This window comes from Gracilinanus agilis, chromosome 5, assembly GCF_016433145.1.
Source record: "Gracilinanus agilis isolate LMUSP501 chromosome 5, AgileGrace, whole genome shotgun sequence".
NCBI classification, from domain to species: domain Eukaryota; kingdom Metazoa; phylum Chordata; class Mammalia; order Didelphimorphia; family Didelphidae; genus Gracilinanus; species Gracilinanus agilis.
Window position 1 is genome coordinate 28,982,705 of NC_058134.1, and position 14,680 is coordinate 28,997,384.

The following is a 14,680-nucleotide window of genomic DNA, read 5'->3' on the forward strand; positions in this document are numbered from 1 at the left end:
ACATATATTTATTGTCTCCTCTGATAGAACGTAAGCTTCCGTAGGTCGGGGAGCATTCCTTTTTGTCTCTCTCCCTTGTGGTCCCCAGGAGATGCTTCCTTGGCCCTTGTGGACTGACAGGTTGATTTTTGTGCCTGTTCCAGAGCTAACCTTTCTAATAAACAAGGAGCCGTAGAAAGATCTGGCAGTGATTTATATCACCTAGACTGTGTCATCACTTAAAACTTTGACCTTATAAAGAATTTTATCATGTATATATTTTTCATTGTCTTCTACATAAAGAGCCTCCTTAGGTATGTGCAGTGGGACAGTTTCTGTATGAGAATCTTCCAGTTATTTCTTTCATTTGTCTTCTGGCAGCCATTCTCTGCCCCTTGGAATTCCTGACCCTCATTTGAGAATTCAGGCTTTCGTTTCCTGTTGATCTTTTTGCTCTCAATAGCGGCGGCGTCCTTACTGGCTGTAGCTTTCAGGTTGTCCCTGCTGGGATCATTTGTGGGTCAAGTTCTCCAAGCCTTGAAAGGGCAGGAATTCTTTCCTGTCTTGTTACTCCTGGCATGGAAAGAGATGGCCTCATTGACTTAGGATACACACACACACACACACACACACACACACACACACACACACACTGACAATTAGTGAACAGCTGTCTAAATTTATACTTTCACTGGGCAAGTGTTGGTTTCAGAACATGTGTGAATTTTTATGTGCTTTTCTTAGCAGCTCGAGGGGTGTATGAGTTACTGCCATGTGTGGAGATTTTTGTGTTTCTTTCGAAAGAAGTCATCACTATTTGAGATCTCTCGCTGCTCGAAGAATCACAAAAATAGCTCAGCCCAGTTTTAGTTTCTGCAATAAAAAGCCTTGTGGGATTGATTTTGCATTTGCCTGTCTCTGCACATACATGTGAGGAGATTCGCTTTGCATCTCTGCCTTCTCCTTCCCTCCCTCCTAGAGGGAGTTTAGGAAACATTCATGGAAGCCCAGCGGCATTTAAATGGGCCCCAATAATTAAAAACTCTCCTTCTTGAAATGGAAGAGTCGTGGCGTGCGGCTCAGGCACGAAGACAGAGGAGGCTTTATCTTCAGCCCCTGGTCCACGGAGGCCGATTTTGTCCCGGTGGCTTGACAGCCTGTGCCAGACGTGGGCTTTTCCCCCCATGAGCCTTAAGTACTTCTGCAGGATCCCCCTCGGCACGCAGACCACCTCCTGGATCTCTAAGGGTCCTGGCAGGGTCTTTGTGCTGGGCACATCTCCGATGACTCCAGACCATTAACTCCTGCTTCTCGAAGCTGTTGCCTTAGCACATGGTTACCAAAGCGGCTGTAATAGCCATGTAATCAGCAGTTTATTTTTATGTCTGCACTTATCTGAGCTCTGCCAATGCATGCATAAAGAAATAAACCTTGTTATTTAAATGCCATTCAAATCACAAGCAGTGAAGTCGTTTGCAAATTGAAAAAGACAAAATTGAAAATGAAAGCACTTTTGGAAACTCTCCTCCCCCATTCCATAAATGAGAGTTTGAGTGGAAAATTGCTGCAAAAGGAACCACTATAAAAACTCATTTTAATATGAAAAAACAACCTCGAACAATGCCTGTAAAGACTTTGCTCTATTCTCATGTAAATACTGACAAACGTTCATATTTGGGGGCTTAAATCTATTCTTCTAGTAGAGCTGTGTCACCAGTCTGTGTCAGCCACTTAGAATCCAATAAACTGCTGATTCACCAAGTCTCCAGAAGCATCATAAATATATAAAAAAGGGTTGTTAGCTTGTGACTGAGGGGGTGTAGACCCAAGGCAAGTAACCCCAAGATTAATGGGCATCTTGGCTATTTTGAATGAGCCCACACGTCCTGTTATAATCAGAACAATGTTTCGTGTTCTAGCTCTTAGGAAAGATCTTTCTAGTCATTTGAGTAAAAGCTAAGATCAAGAATATTTTTTTTTTCTCCATAGGGTACTGATTCGGCCATCCTAAAAATGCTTTCGGACAAATTTGAGGATGTGCTTATCTATGAAAACGTTTCTCTTCAGAAGAAAGCTTTGACTTGTATTCCAGTGCAAGAATTGCAAAGAAGAGTTCAAAAAAAGTTTGAAAGAGCTAAAGAATTAGATCAAGGTAGAGTACCTTTGACCATTATATTCATGGGTATCAAAGTAGAGGTATTTGCCTGCTTATAAAGAGCAGAATAATATCATGTTTTCTGTATACTTCTCTCAAGATTTCTCAATTTGTGTTTTTGAAAAAGTCAATAGTATTAGAATCACCATTCTATTTGTACACACTTGTATGTCCAGACATAATACCTAGTCAATCCTAATTCCTGATTTAATACTTAGGTTAACAACGCAATGATCTATTTAGCAGATGGCTGCTGTTTACAACTCTGTGACTATGTCAAAAGCGATTCTGAGCCCTAAGTATAATTATAATTGTTTTATTCTTTCCCTTCCAAGATTAACATGTGCATTATATATAAATAAATCATTAGGTTGAGAAAAGAAGCATCCATACCAGTGCTTTGCCCAGTGCCTGGCACATAGTTCTTTCCTAAGTAATTTATGTTTTAGGTTTTTTTTTTAAATAATTTTTATTTTTATTTTTTTTAAGAAAAGTTATCATGGTTACAAGATTCATGTTCTTACTTTCCTCTTCACCTCCTTGTTTTAGGGTTTCTTAAATGTTGCAGGGTTGTATGTATTGTACCATATTATTGAGTTCAAGTAATTCTGATTATTCTTTGTCTAACCATTCCACTGATCTATTTTTAGCCAGTAGCAAGTAATTTTAACACTTATTCCTTTATAATATTATTTAAGATCTAGAAGACCTATTCCTCTCTTTCCTACTTTTTTAATTTTTTTCTTTGGGTATTCTAGATTTTTTTGCTTCTCCAAATAAAATTTTCATTACCTCTGTAAAGTTTTCCCTTGATAGGTTTTTTGGTATAGCATTAAATCTGTCGATTAATTTAAGCAGTATTGTCATTGACCCCGTTATAATTACTGAATATTCTTCCAGTTATTTATCTTGTTCTTTATTTCTTTAAGGAGCATTTTATAATTGCATCCAGATGTCATGTATTCACTGTTCTTTGGTAGATTGACTTCCATATACTTTAGGTATTTTGTAGTCACTTTGAATGTTATTTCTCTTTCTGTTGTTCTCTCCTGTGTTTAGTGATAGCTCTGTAGAAATGTTGATTTTTATGGGTTTATTTTATATTCACTACTTTGATAAAGCAATTAATTGTTTCATTTGCTTTCTTGATTCTCTATAATTTTCTAAGTTAAACTGTCTTCATCAGCAAATAGAGTTTTGCCTCCTTTTTTGCCTATGCCTCTGGTGTCTTTCTTTTGTCTTATTATGATGATTTCTATTTCTAAAACTACATCAAATAACAGAGAAAGAGGCCTCTTTGTTTTACTCCTGTATTTATTGGGTAAATTTCTAGTGTCTTTTCATTGTGTGTAATTCTAGACTTTGATTTTAGGTAAATGTTTTCATTACTTTTTTTTAAATGTCCCTCTAAGCCTGTATTTAAAAAAATTTTTTTTTTAGTATAAATGAGGATCGTATTTTGTCAATTTCTATATCTATATAGTTATGTGGTATGAGATGTTTTATTTTTACTTTGACTTACTATATTCATTGTTTTTTTTTCAATGCATTCTGGGATCCATGGATAAATAATTGTTATGTTTATGTCAGGATATGATTTAATTTTTTTGAATTTGCATTAATCATATTGATTTATTACTTTATTCTTCCCAGATTTAAGTGTTAGTAGTACTATATTCCTCTAATAAAAAGAGTTTGGTAGAAATTTTTCATTCCTCATTTTTAAGAAAAATTTGTATAGTCTAGATATTAATTATTCTTTAAAGATATATACATAATCCTTCTGTGACTCCATTTGGATGAGGAGTTTTGTTTATTGTTAGTCTCTACAGCTATTTCAGTTTCCTTTCCTGAGACTAGATTATTTGAATTCTCAGTTTTTCTAGCATGTAACTATTACTGTGTTTAGCAATTTCACATGATTTTACTTTTCTCACATTTATTCTGTGATCTTATCCATTTGATTTTCCTCATTTTATCCACAGTGACTAATTTTTGTTTTTTTAAGGAATCCATTTTAAGTTTTGTCAGTTTTAGAGTCTTTGACAAGTTGTCTGATTTCTAGGATTACTTCTTTGGATTTTTTATTTATTGGGTTTCTAATTTTTAATTGCGTATTTAGTTCATTAGTATTTTCTTTTTATTTTACTAAAATATGTTTTTAAGGATAAACTTTCTTCTGATGCTAACTTCATTTTCTATGGTCACTAAATCCTAGAAATTTTAGTATTTTTGTCTCATCGTTATTTTTCAGATATGCTGTTTCTCTGGTTTGCTCTTTGACCTATTCTTTGGGCAGGATATTATTTTTAAGTCTTTACATCTATGTCTTTTGAATGTGCTCTTCTTTATTGATTACTGTTTTTATTATGTTATCTATAAAGACTGTTTCATATTGAGTATGAGTTTTTTACATCTCTAGATCCTTAGCCCATGGTTTATTTTTATAAAGCTTGTGGTATCAAGCTTAGAGATGTGTATATAATTTAAAGTTCTCATTCAGAAAACATCCTAGGTCTTTCAGGTCTGAATTCTTAAGTCCAGGTCAGTTCTTTATTTTCCTTTTTGCTTCTCTTTCTGTTAGATTCCTCTAGTTCTAAGAGAAGACCATTAACGTCACCCAGGCGTGTTCTTTGACCGTCTCTGCTCATTTTCCCTTCCCTGCTCATTTTCCCTTCCCTAGATCCTATTAGTTCCTTATTGATGAACCATCCTTTAAGTAAATGAGAGGATATTGCCTGGCACAATTCCGTGTCCATAGTGGGCCCTTCATTAATGTCTGCTGAGGAATTGTTTACCTGCCGATGTTCTTTTATTTTTACTTTTTCACCTACCTGATTGTAGCCCTGCTTTGGGGCTTCCCCTGATGCAGAAGCCAGTGGTGTTCCAGCCTCTAGTTTCTTCCCGATCATGCCTTTTGAGGCCTTTTTTGGTGTGTTTGTTCTATCTAACAGATTGTGGGCTTATAGACCTGAATCCCCATATGGAGCTGTTGCTGTGGCATTCCCTTCACCCCAGAGTGGAACTCGGTTCCCCCTAGGAGCCAGGTCTCCCTGTGGATGGGCCACTTGACCCTTGGCGCCATTTCTGGCCCAGTGTAGGTGATGTAACCATTTTGGTGTTGGAGAATTGGTCATTTCAGATTGTCTTTTTCCCTTTTCAGATGCAAGTATCAATGAAGAGGATTTTCTTCTGCTGGAGCTCCTTCAGTGGTTTAAAGGAGAGTTTTTCCAGTGGGTGAATTCCCTTCCCTGCTCCAAATGTGGTGGTGACACAGTGCCTCGAGGGGAGCTTCCTCCTGACGATGAGGAGCGGAGATGGGGCGCAAACAGGGTTGAAGATCATTTCTGTCTCTCGTGCCATGTCAGTAATCGATTCCCCAGGTATGTACTCACGGTGAGAAGCACCTTGTTATCTCTGGCGCTAGAGAGTGTTTGTAAGTTCATTTTCCTCAGCTCCATCCTATTTTCCCCGTGGACTGCAATTACCAAGGCAGAGGCGGGTTCTAGCTGAAAAGAGATACTCCCAGAATATTTCTTTTAGGAATCCTTTTGGAATTAAAAATATAAAAAAATCAAACGTATCAAGCCATCTCTTCCTGATAATATGAACAAGAGTGCTCAAAATCGTGGCCCTTAAAATTGTAAATAAAACTACCAAAGAACGATATTGAAGGAGGTTTCCCACCGGGAGTGGGTCCGGGCGCTTCTCCTGCGCACGCGCATTTTCTTCTTTAAAGATGTCCATCCTCTTTGCTAATTGGCCACTTTCTCACCACTGATGCTAAATGTACATCAGAGGACATTGAATTGGCCCCTCCTGGCTTTCTTCGCACTCGCTGCCCTTTCCCAGACTCCTTTGCCCGGCAGTACATACAGAATTGTTAGCCTCCTCCAGAACAAGCCGCCTCCGGAGCTGGTTATTGTGTGAAATTGCCGAGGCGCCCCCTTCAGTCTGAGACCAGCCCTGGGGGAGGAGGGGGTGTTGCCTGCCGCTTCTTAAGGCCCCGCCTCCCAAAGCAAGACCACGTGGCAGGGGCCAGGCCGGAGTCCTCCGGAGTCAAGCCTCTTCCTCCCTGCTGTTGTCAGACATGTCTACAGGGGGCGCTGTTAGAGCCGAGGCAACCCCCGAGGGAGGAGGCCGGATGCTGGGAGATGCTCGGACAAGGCTCCTGTTGGGGAAGGAGTCCGAGTGGGAAGAAGACTCGGAGGCGGGAGGACTCGGGAGAGCTCTGGGGACCCAGCATGGCCTGTTCCAGCCCAACCCCAGAGCGCCGAGCAGGAAGAAATACGGGAGGGGGGGAGGCGATCAGGGAGAAGCTCAAACTTCCTGTGGAAAGCCACGGGGCGCCCCCAGTGGAAGAACGAGGGATGGCGTCATGGGACTTGTCGCTAGTGAAGAACGGTGGATCCCACCATGGCAGCCCTTTAAAGGAGCATTTTGCTTCCTTGTCGGGCACGGGATAACTTGGGCTTCTTCAGGTTTTACAATAATTCTGAACCCGGGATGGCCGGAAAAGAAGATGGCGAGAAACAGCAAAGCCCAGGGAGGCGTGCCAGATCGGGAGGCACGTCCTGGAAAAGAACCGGATTAGGAAAATGACTTCATTCAGTAACTCGTGATTAAGCAGCTTCCTTTTCATCGCTGGGAGGCCGCCATTTTTAGTTCTTTTGAAAAGAAAATTTTGAAGGAAAGTAAATGTTTAGGGTACCAATAAGTCCTCAGAATAAGCCCAGTGACCGGGAAACTAAGAACCATTGTCCAAGGGGTATTCACCGGAGGAGAAGCTGCTGGAGGGCCCCCAGCGCTAGATTGGCTTCTTTAAGTTGACTTTATTATTATCATGAACTTGACAAAAGATGCAGGAGTGGTATGCGATGAACCAGAGTCCTGTATTTATCTGGAATGGGGCTTTCTTATAGAATTTTTTATGTAAAGTTGAATTTCTGTAATGAAATCTGCTTAAAGCTAGAACTGTCTGTAAAAGCGGGCTTAAAGCTAGAACTGTCTGTAAAAGCGGGAAGCCACGCAAAGCATATTTCCCTCTTAGAGGCAAAAGAAAACAATAAAGATAGTTGAAGAACATGCTTTAATCCCCGTTCAGAGTTCATCAGGTGGCTCTCCGGGGGGCCTTTCTCACCACCAGCTCTTGGGGATTGTCTTGGCTCCTTGTCCTGAGCGGAGGAGCTGAGGAGGAGCTGGGGGTTCACTGCAGAGCCATCCACTGCTGATGTTTCTGCGTCTGGCCCCGCACTTCATTGTGCAGCAGTTCAGAGAAGTCTTCCCTGGTTTTTCTGAAGCTTTCCTGCTCCTCATTTCTTAGAGCACCATCATATTCCAGCACAGTCCTATGCCCCAACTTGTTCAGACCTTCCTTCACTGACTGGCATCCACTCAACTTCTAATTTTTGTCACCAAGAAAAAAAGTGACTAAAATTTTTTGGACAAATATGTCCTTTCCCCCTTAATTTGATTTCTTTGGGATACAGACCTAGGAGTGATGCTGTTGGGTCAAAGGGTAGTTTTATAGCCCTTTGTGCAGTGGTTGGCTCCGTTCACAATTCCCACAGCAGTGCAGATGTGAGGGGATACCTTAGAGCCGTTTTTTATTTTGCATTTCTCTAATCAAAGGGCATTTTTTCATGTGCCTATTGATAACTTATTTTTTTTCCTAAATCTGCCTGTTCGTATCCTTTGACCATTTATCAACTGGGGAATGGCTCGTATTTTTCTGAATTTCACTCAGTTCCATATACTTTGGCGAAATAAGGCCTTTATCAGTGATACTTGCTATGAAAATTTTCCCCTTAGTTTCCTGTTTTCCTTCTCATTTTGACTACATTTAGAGTGGTTTTTTTTGTGTGTGCAAAATCATTTTATTTTCATTTAATCAAAATATTTTACTTTCCATAATTCTGCCTTATTTGGTCATAAACTTTCCTCATACAATAGATCTGACAGGTACAGTTTTCCATGTTTCCCCAATTTACTTAAGATATCACCCTATATTTCCAAATAATTCATCCATTTTTACCTTTTGACATAGAGTATAAGATGTTGGCTTATGCCTAATTTCTCTTAAACTACTTTCTAGTTTTCCCAGCAATTGTTGTCAGATGTTGAATTCTTACCTCAAAAACTTGAATCTTTGGGTTTATTAAACACCAAATTACTACCATTTCCTACTGGGTATTCTATATTGAATCTGTTGCACTACTCCAATTGTTTGGATGATTACCATTTTTTAATATAGGTTAAAGTCTGGAAGTGGTAGGCTGCCTTCCTTAACATTTAAAAAATTGATTTTCTTGACGTTCTTGACCTTTTGTCTTTATGTCAAATTTTGTTAACGTTTTTTCTAATTCTTTAAAATACATGATTCTTTGGTAGTTTTGATATAGCGCTGAATAAGTAAATTAACTTAGAATTATCATTTTTATTATATTGCCTTGGCCTACTACTCATGAGCAATTAATATTTCTCTTAATTGTTAATGTGTCTTTATTTGTTTGAAAAGTGTTTTGTAACTGTGTTAATATAATACTTTGGTTTATCTTGATAGGTAGACCTTGAGTATTTTATATTGTCTGCAGTTATTTAAATGGAATTCCTTTTTCTATCTCTAATTACTGGGTTTTATTGGTGATATCTAGAAATGATGATTTATGTGGATTTATTTTTTGCCCTACAACTTTGCTGAAGTTGTTAATTGTTTCATCTAGTTTTTAATTGATCCTGAAGGGTTCTCTAATTATACCATCTTTATATCTGCAAGGAGTGATAGTTTCTTCATTGCCTAATTTTATTCCTTCAATTCTTTTTCTTATATTGTTATAGCCAGCATTTCTAGTATAATATGGAATAATTAGACAGAATAATTTCTAATAATTGCTTTAATTTCATCTTCTTGGTGGCACAGTCACCCTTTTCACTTTTGATACTTGTAATTTGGTTTTCTTCCTTTTTAAATCAAATTAACTATTTATTTTATTGTTCTCCCCCCCCCCCATAAAACCAGCTTTATTTATTAGTTTAATGATTTTTTTCCCCTCTTCTTTCAATTTCTTCATCTAGCCTATGATTTTCAGGAATTCCATTTTGGTGTTTAATTGGAAATTGCAAATTTGTTCTTTTTCTAATTTTTTTTAGTAGCTTGCCCAATTCACTTACATGCACACACTCTCTCTTGCTCTCTCTGTCTCTCTATCATGTTTAGAGATATAAATTTTCCCCTAAGTACCCCTTGGTAATTTTGGAATATTGGGTGGATATCATTCCCTTTAATGAAATTATTGATTGTTTCTATCATTTGTTCTTTGACCCACTCATTGTTTAGAATTAAGATTATTCAATTTCAATTAACTTTTAACTTATGCTTCTGCAACCCTTTATTACAAGTAATTTTTATTGCATTATGGTCTGAATGAGGTACATTTAATAGTTTTGCTTTTCTGCATTTGGTTATGAGGTTTTTATGCCTTAATACATGATCATTTTTCATGAAAGTCCCATATATAGCTGAGAAAAGAGAATGCAGTACTCTTTTCTATTTATATTCAGTTTTCTTATTTTCTTATTTCTTATATTCCTTGTAATATCTAACTTTTTTTTTCTTATATTCTTTGTAATATCTAACTTTTTAAAGATTCTATTCACTCCTCGACTTCTTTCTTATTTTATAATTAAATTTATCTAGCTCTTAGAGGAGAAATCCAAAGGTCCCCACAAGTATGGTTTTACTGTCTATTTACTCCTATAGTTAATTTACTTTTCCTTTAAGTATTTGGGTGCTATCCAATTTTTCAATTGTTTATTTGAGTTTATGTTTTGGGGTTTTGGTTTTATAAGATTAATCATAAAAATGAGCCATGTGAAAAAAATTAAATAAAAAAGAATTTGGGGTGCTTTGCCATTTGGCACATTTATATTTAGTACTGATGCTACTGAATTGTCTGTGGTACCTTTTAGCAAAATATAGTTTATCTACTTATCTCTTTTAACTTTTTCCTTTTGCTTTGTCTAAAAACATGATTGCTACCTATGCCTTTTTTACTTCAACTAAAGCATAATAGATTTTTCTCCAGCCCCTTATTTTAATTTCGCGTTTGTTTCTCTGTTTAGTGTGTTTCTGGAAAACAACATATTATTGGACTCTGATTTCTAATCCATTCTGCTATCTAATTGTGTTTAATGGGTGGGTTCATCCTAAACACACCCTCAGTTATGATTATGAACTATTTATCTTTCTCTTTTTATCTTCTTTTTCCTCTAAAGTCTGTTTTGCTTCTGACAACTACCTTTTTTTATCTACTCTCTCTTTTATCACCTTCCCTTTCTACTATCTCCCCTCCCATTTCCTGTTAAGAAAAAAAATTATATTGCCAATTGAGTATGTTTATATATTTTTCCTCTTAATTTATTTAGATGTATGTGAGATTTAAGTGTTGCACCATTACATTTTAAAACATTTCCCTGCACAGCTCTTTTATGTGAGATAATTTTCCTCATTTACCCTCTCCTTTCCCCCTTCTCCTAGGACATCCTTCTTACTCATCTATCTATTTTCTTTTTACATCATGCCAATATAATTGACTCATTCTTGTACTTTCTTTCTATTTAGAGTCCCTTTAATTGCCTTAGTAATGGTAAAGGTCTTAGAAGAAAGATGTATCATCTTCCTATTTATAAAGATAAACAGTTTAACCTTATGAAGTCTCTTATAATTTCTCTATCATGTTTACCTTTTTGTGCTTCTCTTGAAGCTTATATTTGAAAGTCAGGTTTTCTTGAAAGTCCTCTATTTCATTAAATATACATTTTTTTCTTTTAAGAATTACACTCAGTTTGCTGAGTAGGTTATTCTTGTTGTAATACCAGCTCTTTTGCCTTCTGCAGTGTCATATTTCAAGCCCTCTGCCCCTTTAACATAGAAGCTGCTAAATCTCATGTGAATTTGATTATGGCTCCATGATATTTGGATTGTTTCTTTCTGACTGTTTGAATTATTTTCTCTTTGACCTGCGAGTTCAGGAATTTAGATATAATATTCCTGGGAGTTATCATTTTGTTATATTTTTCATCTGGTGGTTGTTGGATTCTTTAAATTTCCATTTTATCCCTTGATTCTAGGATAATGAATTTTCCTTGATAATTTCCTGAGATATTTCTATATCCCTTTTTTTGATTTTGACTTCCAGCTAATCCAATAATTCTTAAATTATCTCTCCTTAGTCTGTTATCTGGGTCATTTCTTTTTCCTATGAGATATTTTACATTTTTTTATATTTTTCATTCTTTTGATTTTCTTTTATTGTTTCGTGGTGTTTCCTGAAGCCATTGGCTTCCATTTTCCCTAGTCTAATTTTTATGAAATTATTTTCTTCAGTGAGCTTTTGTACCTATTTTTCCATTTAATCAATTCTCTTTTTAAGGTATTTTCTTCAGTGTTTTTTTTGGTGCCCTTTATCAAGTTTTTAATTGTCTTAATATTTTTCTTCCTTTACTTTCATTTCTTTACCTAATTTTCTTCTACCACTCTGATTTTCATAATAATTTTTAGCTCTCAAGGAATTCTTGTTAGGCTTGTTTCTACTTCACACCATTTCTTTGATAATTTTCCTATAGCTGTCTTGATTTTATTGTCTTTTTTTTAGATTGTTTCTTGATCTTTCCTGTTTCCATAGTAGCTTTTTATGAATAAGTTCTTTCATCGTTGTTGTTTGCTCATTTTTCTACCCTATTTTTTGATTTGGAACTTTATGTGAATGGTGGGAGGAGAGAGGAACTCTCTCAAGCTTCAGACTTTTTTCACTGCCCTATTCAGAGCTGGTTCTGGGGATTTGGAAATTTTTGATGCTTCCAAGGTGATATGATCTGAGGAGACATGTGGTCCCTACTCTCATGGTATACAACCTGGTTGGTTACCCTCTAAGGGCCCCTGATTTTCAATTGATACTGCTCAGGACCCCTCTTTCTTTGGCCCTGAAAAAGATACTATTCCTCAGGGTCCCTGATCTCTTGGGACCATAAGCAATACTGCCCTTCAGGGCTTCAACTCCCTTCTGACCAAAAATGTCCCCTTCTGCCTTGAACTATGAATTGGGTATTGTAAGATTAAAAATTATTATCCACTACTCCAAGTATCATTTTTATAAGTATTTATTAATAATAACTTGAAGTAAAGGGAATAATACACAGAGGAGGATAGCAGAAGGGAATGCAATTCAAGAAATTCTGGGGAAAGTAAAGGAATTCTGGGGAACTTAGTCCTGGGGCACAACACTCCATTTACACAATGTAGGCAATTGAATTGCCAAACAGTTGCCCCTCAGGGCTTCCACTCCTACCAATGGCTCCTTTCTGCCCTTCAACTCTTATCTGAAGAGGATTTAGGCCAGTGATGGCAAACCTATGATCAGCATTGACACACATATCTTTGATGACACGCAGCTGCATACAGAGAAGTTTGGGGCTGCATACTGAGGATGAAACATTTTCTGTAGTGTAGTGTAGACACTCTCTGCACGATAGATGACAATTCTACCTATATTAATTTACCTATGTTGGTTTATTAAATACAGTTATATATTACAATTATATATTTTTGTTATTTAAACTATAAATATCATGAAAGTATGTTTTTTTTCTTAAAGTGACACACCACCTGAGTTTTTTGGTGTTTTTGCTCAGTTTTTTGGTGAATTTTGACACACCAAGCTCAAAAGGTTGTCCATTACTGATTTAGGCAATGGAGTTGCCAAACAGCATCTGTGTCCGGTTGCTAGCACAGGGGGCTCCTGTGCTCTTTCTGACCAGTTGTTGGGTCTCCTACAGCATGGGATCCCACTCAGCCTCCTTCCCATATCTGTGTTTTGTGCTGGAAGAACCGTCTCACTCTGACCAATGTTGGCTCTGCCACCCCAATTCCTTTTGAGGCTTTTCTTTAGAAGTTGTTTGGAGGAGGACAGCTGGGTGGCTCAGTGGATGGAGAGCCAGGCCCAGAGATGCGAGATCCTGGGTTCCAATCTGGCCTCAGACACTTCCCAGCTGTGGGACCCTGGACAAGTCACCTCACCCAATGTTGTCTAACCCACTCTTGCCTTGAACCAATACACAGTATGGATTCTTAGGCAGAAGGCAAGACTTTGTTGGGAATGTTGGGAGAGCTTAGCTGAGTGCTTTCTGTATTCTGCCATCTTGGCTCCACTCCGTGTGTCCTGATTCTGAGCTTCCTACTACTTTCTTCTGAGTATCTGAACTATTTCATGGATGCCTTTTTCCTTATATTTGTTTTCTAAGCATCACTATTCTCCCTTCTCCCTTCCCCCCTCCAAAAGGAAGCTTTCTCTTGTGAAAAAATACATGTTTTATAGTATATATTATATATGATAGTAAATGTAATCAGCATCCTGGCCATGTCTGAAATTGACTGTCTTGTTCTGTGCCGCTAGCCCAGGGGTCAGCACCGTATGGCTCTTTTGAGGGCCAGATCTGGCTCTTTCTGCAGGAGCCATAAAGTCCATTTTTTCCAGGCGCTGTTACAGGAGCGCACTGTGAGCACTGGACGGCTCTCACGAAATGACATTTTAAAAATGTGGCGTTTATGGCTCTCACAGCCAAAAAGGTTGCCGCCCCCTGGGCTAGTCTGTTACCTCTGAAACTGAGCGTCTTGTCCGGTGCCTCCAGTCTTCCTACATCATCCGTTCATCTCCGTCCTGCCAGAACTGCCTGAATCTGACCCTTTCGTCGTTCCTTATGGTGCAGTCGTATTCCATTACACGTATCCACAATTTGATTAGCCATTCTTTTTTTTAAGGCCAACAAAACATTCCAGTACCAACATTTTGGTGCCTGTGGGTCTTTTCTCTCTTTCTTTGATCTCTTTAGGCATAATTGTGGTCTGATTGGATTACACTCTTAAGAACATGACTTTCCTGTGCATCCTCGAAGAGTTTTAATGTATTTCTTCACCAAACACTTGGGGGATGTGAATGTGTGTAACAAAGTTTCTACTCAATTCTGTTCCTTTTATCAAGGGCGGTTGAAAGTCTTTTATTAAAAGATCTATTTTTCTCAGGTAGTGTTACACTCAGACTTTTGTCTGTTTGTTTTGTTTTTATATTACAGACATCTCCAAATTTCCCTACCCCTAGATTTTCTGCTAATACAATTTTTGCTTGTTTTTTCAGGTATAATGATCCTGAGAAACTCTTGGAAACGAGATGCGGGCGATGTGGTGAATGGGCCAACTGCTTCACCCTGTGCTGTCGAGCAATGGGGTTTGAGGCACGCTATGTCTGGGATGCAACGGGTAACCACGTCCTCTGGGGACTCTGCCATCCTATTTAGAGTGCTTTTAGTGTTTTCTTATAAGAATGTCTGTTATGGTGGTTGTAGATAGTGAAACTAAAGTTAGCACACCAGAGAATCCTTATTCTTGCCCACCAAGGTGTTTGGCTTCCTTTTTCAAACTGGGTATACCTTTCACTCTCCTCATTAAAAAAAAATTGCATATATATATATATGCAATTTTATATATATATATGC

At 37.8% G+C, this 14,680-nt stretch overlaps 1 protein-coding gene across 4 annotated transcripts in view; it reads left to right on the top strand.

The window, feature by feature from the left end:
- The window catches only part of NGLY1 (N-glycanase 1), a 52,425-nt gene that overhangs the window by 27,173 nt on the left and 10,572 nt on the right, over positions 1-14,680 (top strand). For all 4 annotated transcript variants that reach the window (XM_044677914.1, XM_044677913.1, XM_044677915.1 and 1 more), the window contains exons 4-6: positions 1,969-2,131; positions 5,298-5,517; positions 14,323-14,444. In XM_044677914.1, the coding sequence (XP_044533849.1) occupies positions 1,969-2,131; positions 5,298-5,517; positions 14,323-14,444 (505 nt within the window). The remainder of the gene's footprint in view (positions 1-1,968; positions 2,132-5,297; positions 5,518-14,322; positions 14,445-14,680) is intronic.